The 5,814-nt window shown below is 49.8% G+C and overlaps 1 protein-coding gene across 1 annotated transcript in view; it reads left to right on the forward strand.

Annotated features, from left to right (window-relative positions):
- The window catches only part of si:ch211-80h18.1 (uncharacterized protein LOC555593 homolog), a 32,700-nt gene that overhangs the window by 15,237 nt on the left and 11,649 nt on the right, over positions 1 to 5,814 (forward strand). The window contains exons 11-14 of the mRNA XM_050035153.1: positions 330 to 386; positions 533 to 580; positions 1,629 to 1,694; positions 1,898 to 1,942. Coding sequence (XP_049891110.1) covers positions 330 to 386; positions 533 to 580; positions 1,629 to 1,694; positions 1,898 to 1,942 — 216 coding nt within the window. The remainder of the gene's footprint in view (positions 1 to 329; positions 387 to 532; positions 581 to 1,628; positions 1,695 to 1,897; positions 1,943 to 5,814) is intronic.

Below are 5,814 nucleotides of genomic sequence, written 5' to 3' on the forward strand. Positions count from 1 at the left end.
GTGTGTGTGTGTGTGTGTGTGTGTGTGTGTGTGTGTGTGTGTGTGTGTGTGTGTGTGTGTGTTTGATTATTGATCAGCATGGTTTTGATTATTGATCAGCATGGTTTTGATTATTGATCACTGTCTTTGATTATTGATCAGTGTATGTTTGAGTAATGATCAGTTTGTATGTTTGATTATTGATCACTGTCTGTTTGATTATTGATCAGTGTGTGTTCTTGATTATTGATCAGTGTGTGTGTTTGATTATTGATCAGTGTGTGTTCTTGATTATTGATCAGTGTGTGTGTTTGATTATTGGTCAGTGTGTGTTTGACTGTGTGCTTCAGGTAATGGGCAGAAGCTGCTGAATGGAGGAGGAGGGGGTGGAGCCGACAGTCAGACAGGTGAGCTTCAGGGGAAGGGGCTACAGGTGACACTGACAGATGAGGACAGCTAGAACAGAATGAATCTCTGTTTACCTGTTTGTTTTCCTGCTTGTCTGTATACCTGTCTGTTTACCTGTTTGTTTACCTGTCTCTTTCTGTCTCAGGTGTTCTGGGTTCATTTGGGGGCGGAGTTTCTCACTTGGATTATACAGGTGAGTGTCCAGGTGAGGTCTGTCTGACATCGTACCTACAGTCTAATTTGCAGTTGGGTGGGGTCTACAGGATAGGTGTACAGGACAGGTGTATCATAAACCTAACCCTAACCCTTAACCTTTCCCTTTCCCCGTTAAATGGTTTTTGGGGAGTTTTTCCTGATCAGCTGTGAGGGTCCTAAGGACAGAGGGATGTTGTATGCTGTAAAGCCCTGTGAGGCAAATTGTGATTTGTGATATTGGGCTTTATAAATAAATGTGATTGATTGATTGATTGATTGATTGATTGATTGATTGATTGATACAGGACAGGTGTAACATGCAGGTGAACAGGGCAGGTGTTACAGGACAGGTGTAACATACACGTGTACAGGACAGGTGTACAGGACAGGTGTAACGTACAGGTGTAAAAGATAGGTGTACAGGATAGGTGTACAGGGAAAGTGTAACATACAGGTGTACAGGACAGGTGTGATCCAGACAAGTGTAACGTACAGGTGTACAGGACAAGTGTGATCAGGACAGGTCTACAGAATAGTTGCACAGGACAGGTGTGATAAATCAAAACTTTAACTCAGCCCACTTGACATGTGCTATGGCCTATTCAAGTGCTGGAATTTGACAACACCTGAACGCAACACAGGCTTCACTCCAATTGAGTGTATGTAGCGCCATGTTTAACTGTGAGTAACAGCAGTCTCTTTATGGTCATTTACACATTGTCCATAACAATAACTATGTCAGCTAACAAACTACGTCGGGCTCGGGCAGGAAAATGCAGCCAGGAGATAGAAATGACATGCCGTCATGTAAATAAGATAAATAACATAAGGCTATTTAGGACAGGTTATAGACCTGCTCTATAGAAAAGGAAACCTTAATGACTTCTGTTGTGATCTGGCGCTATATAGAAATTAAAATCAAATTAAATTAACTTGAACCTTTAAGAGGGGGCGGGGGGTGTTGTAATAGAATGGTAGGGGGAACTGTACTGTCTAAGTCCATGTCTCATGTCCTCTCCTGTGCCCTCTGTCCTCTTGTCCTCCAGGACCGATTGACGCATCCAGTCACGACTTCCTGCTCAGCCTGATGGGTACGTTTCTACCTGAGACAGGTGAGGGTGAGGAACCTTCAGTGCCTCCTTTCCTGGCTTCTTGAGGATGTAGGAAACATTCTGTAGGAGAGGAAAGGTGACACCTGGATGTTTACCTGCAGCAGGTAGATGAGTCAGGCTGATGATGTCACCACAGGGTGAAATAAACAAACAGGAAGTGACGCCACACCTGAGTTTATGTTTGTTGTTTCTGTTGTTCTTAGGTGGAGGTGTTCCGTTTACACCAGGTGTTCACGTCAACGTCCCAGGTGTGACCTCACATCACTTTCTGATGATTATTTTCCCTTGAACTGCACAGGGATTGATTCATTTGAAGATGATTGACAGGTGTGATTAGTACAGGTGTGACCAGTACAGGTACGATCAGTACAGGGGTGATCGGAACAGGTGTAATCGGAACAGGTGTGATCAGTACAGGTGTGATCAGTACAGGGGTGATCGGAACAGGTGTAATCGGAACAGGTGTGATCAGTACAGGGGTGACTAGTACAGGTACGATCAGTACAAGTGTGATCAGTACAGGGGTGACTAGTACGGGTGTGATCAGTACAGGTGTGATCAGTACAGGGGTGACTAGTACGGGTGTGATCAGTACAGGTGAGATCGGTACAGGTGTGACTAGTACGGGTGTGATCAGTACAGGTAAGATAGGTACAGGTGAGATCAGCACAGGTGTGATTAGTACAGGTGTGATCAGTAAAGGTGAGATTGGTACAGGTATGATTAGTACAGGTGAAATCAGTTCGGGTGTGATCAGTACAGGTGTGATTAGTACAGGTGTGACCATCCAGGTGTGATCGGTACAGGTGTGATCAGAACAGGTTTGATCGGTATAGGTGTGATTAGTACAGTTGAGATCAGTACAGGTGTGATCTGTACAGGTGTGATTCGTACAAGTGAGAACAGTACTGGTGTGATCGATAAAGGTGTGATTAGTATAGGTGTGATAGAAAGTAATCAATTAACTAAACTTCATAACTGCCTTAAAGACATAAAAACCTGAATGAGCACCAATTTCCTGATGTTAAATTCAGAGACTTATCTGATGACATCGTTTCTCTAGATGGCATTGCTCTGACCTCTAGTACTACCGTGAAAAACCTCGGAGTAATATTTGATCATGATTTGTCTTTTAATTCCCATTTAAAACGAAAAGTTACAGTTGTAACTATGGGTCTATGAGTCCTGGATGACCACCGGAGGCGGTGCATAAGCACTGGATAACCCCGCCTGTGCTAGCGCATGTCGAGTACGAATATCAACAACATCACCCGTGACCCCTGCATGAACTCTGGGAGGCTATATCTTCCGGTGTCAGCAGGTGATCTGTTCCCAAAATTTGCACGCGAGCGCGTGTGAGTGACCAGACACTCTGGTGGTCATCCGGGACTCATAGAACTGGGCTGATGATGGGTCACAATGGGCACAAGAAAGTACGCGTCCTTCAGGTCGATGGACTTGAACCATTCGCCTTGCTGGATCACATGCATCACGTCCGCTGAGGTCAACATATGGAATGGTAGAACCTTCAAATACCTGTTTAGGCCACGTAGATCCAAGATGGGACAGAGTCCGCCGTCCTACTTGCCGACAAGGAAGTAGGTCGAGTAGAATCCCCAGGGTTGAAGGAGGGGGTCCACCGGTGTGATGGCGCCCTTGTCCAGGAGGGTGGACAGCTCCTGAGCTAATGCTTGGGCCTTGGCCGAGTCTTTGATGACTGTCATGTTGACCCGGCTGAAGGCTGGGGGCCGGTGTTGAAACTGCAATTCGTAACCCCAGGTCAAGGTGGCAACTACCCAGGGGTCTGGCGAGCAGGCAGCCCAGTGACTGAGCTGCTCCTGGGAAAAGCAGCCAACGACCTGCCCTGCGCCTAGGCCCCCTGGCCCCTGGAGGAGCCGGAAGTGCAGCGGCTGGGCTTGGGGTCCTGAGGCTTCCGAGGTGAATGGCGCAGAGTGGAATGAAAGTCACGTGCCGAGTTCCTCTCGTCCCGCCGTTGGCATTGGCCACCCCGGGGAGATGGTCGTGGAGGACGCTGAGGGGCAGATGGAAAAGTCCTCGATCCGCTTCTGGAAACAGGTGGTCTTTTGTGGAGGCTCGCAAGCCGCCGCCTGGTCTTGTCGGCCTCAGCGGTGCAGTCCAGTGTGTCCAGAGCAGCAGAACCAAACAGCTCCCCAGGTTCTGCTGGCACCCGGCGAAGGACCCTATGAGTCGCCTCCGTCAGAGGTGACTGTGCCAACCAGACATGACGGCCAGTGTGGACAAGTGTCGACATCAGCCGTCCCAGCTCCCTTGTCTAGTAGGCAAAAGCCTGCAGTGACGCATCACAGATGTCGCGGATGGAGTCGTCCACCTGTGCATCCCGCAGGGAGGCTGAGAGGGCAAGGAGTAAGTGGGAGAGGGTGTTCCCCAAGCGGCCGACACGTGCTGCTGTGTTGTAGGCCTTGCAGACGTAATCATCAGTAACCTTACACTGGGCAGAAGGACACTTAGGGTTGGACTTCATCGTCTCATCCGGAGCCACAAACAAGGCCGCAATTGGAGGCTCAACCGCCGGCATGTGGAGGAGCCCCACCGACTTGGCATCCTCCATGGCAGCCAAGGCCCGTTCATCTGACCCTGGCCTGGTGAGGGTTGAAGTGTCCCTCCAACAGGAGTGCAGCTCCTTCAGGAAGTCTGGAGAATGCGGCACTGCAACCTTTGCCGAGGAAGGGTTGCGCCTGTGAAACGCACTGGGAGCCTGCCCCTGGCTCGGGGCATCGAGCTGCAGACGTGCCAGGGCTTCCCGGATGATCGCCCCCATGGAGGAGTCATCAGACCCCCGCCGAGAACTCTGGGCTGAGAAATGGGAGGAGCCAGCTGCCGTCAGAAGGGGCAGATTACCCTGTGAGTCCCAAAACTGACTCGACGAAGCTGCGATGAGGTGCCACCCCACCAGCAGGCTGGAGACTCATGAGGAGCGCCTTAATTTGCTCCATATGAGCAGCCAAGTGGTCAACCTTGGAGGAGAGCTGGTCCTTCGCCGCCGCCTTCCTCCTTTACGCGGGAGCACCGTCCCCGTTCCGTGTGGCAGACCTCTTCTGCACAGGGGCGCCACAGAAGTCCGCCCTCTCAGACTGGAAGGAAGGGAGGCAGGCCAGAGGATCCAGTTGGGCCAGTCTGGCCAACCTCACCGACCGAGGCATGATACTGCAGTTCATGCAGGCCTTGTCAGTGAGGGCCTCCTGCAGGTGGTCCACGCCAAGACAGGCCACACAGTGGTCATGGCCGTCCTCAGGCTCAAGGGAGGTCATGCAGCTGCCACAGGCGTGCTCCATCTGTAACCAGGCGGAGAAAGCCAGCGAGGAGCCCAGAAAAGTGTGACACTGCCGGGAGCAGAAATGTCAACACAGTAGAAAAAACCACCAGACCAAGCTGGGAGAGGGGGCGGGCACACAACCGTCACCAACAAGGTTATCAGCCTTCTTTCCTTTCTTTTTTTATTTTTTTTTAAAAATATATATAAGTATATATATATTTCTTACAAGCACAACTGAGCTGGGAGAGAGTAGCGTAAACACCACCGTCACCAACCACAACTAAATCCTTCAACTTTGAATCCCAAAAATCGTACAACATGCTGGCCAGAGCCCCTCGGAGGAAAAGCGTCAGCCCGTTACTCCCACCACAGAGGCACGAGGCTGCACAGGGCCAGCAACATGTGAAATCAACAGCAAAGAACTTACGAACCCCTCAACGCGCGAATTGCGAGAAGAATAAAGGAACAGATCACCTGCTGACACCGGAAGATATAACCTCCCGGAGTTCATGCAGCGGTCCAGTGCTTATGCACCGCCTCTGGCGGTCAGTAGGGACGAAATAGAACAAACCTCACAGACTGCATTTTTTCATCTGCGTAATATTGTGAAAATTAGGCCTATCCTGACCTGAAAAGAAAAAAATTGGTCCACGCTTTTGTTACCTCTAGGCTGGATTACTGTAACTCTCTATTATCAGGTAGCTCTAGTAAGTCCTTAAAAACTCTCCAGCTAATTCAGAATGCAGCAGCACGTGTACTAACAGGAACTAAGAAACGAGATCATATTTCTCCTGTTTTAGCTTCTCTGCACTGGCTCCCTGTAAA

Source organism: Epinephelus moara, chromosome 22 (genome assembly GCF_006386435.1).
Source record: "Epinephelus moara isolate mb chromosome 22, YSFRI_EMoa_1.0, whole genome shotgun sequence".
In the NCBI taxonomy this organism is placed as follows: Eukaryota; Metazoa; Chordata; class Actinopteri; order Perciformes; family Serranidae; genus Epinephelus; species Epinephelus moara.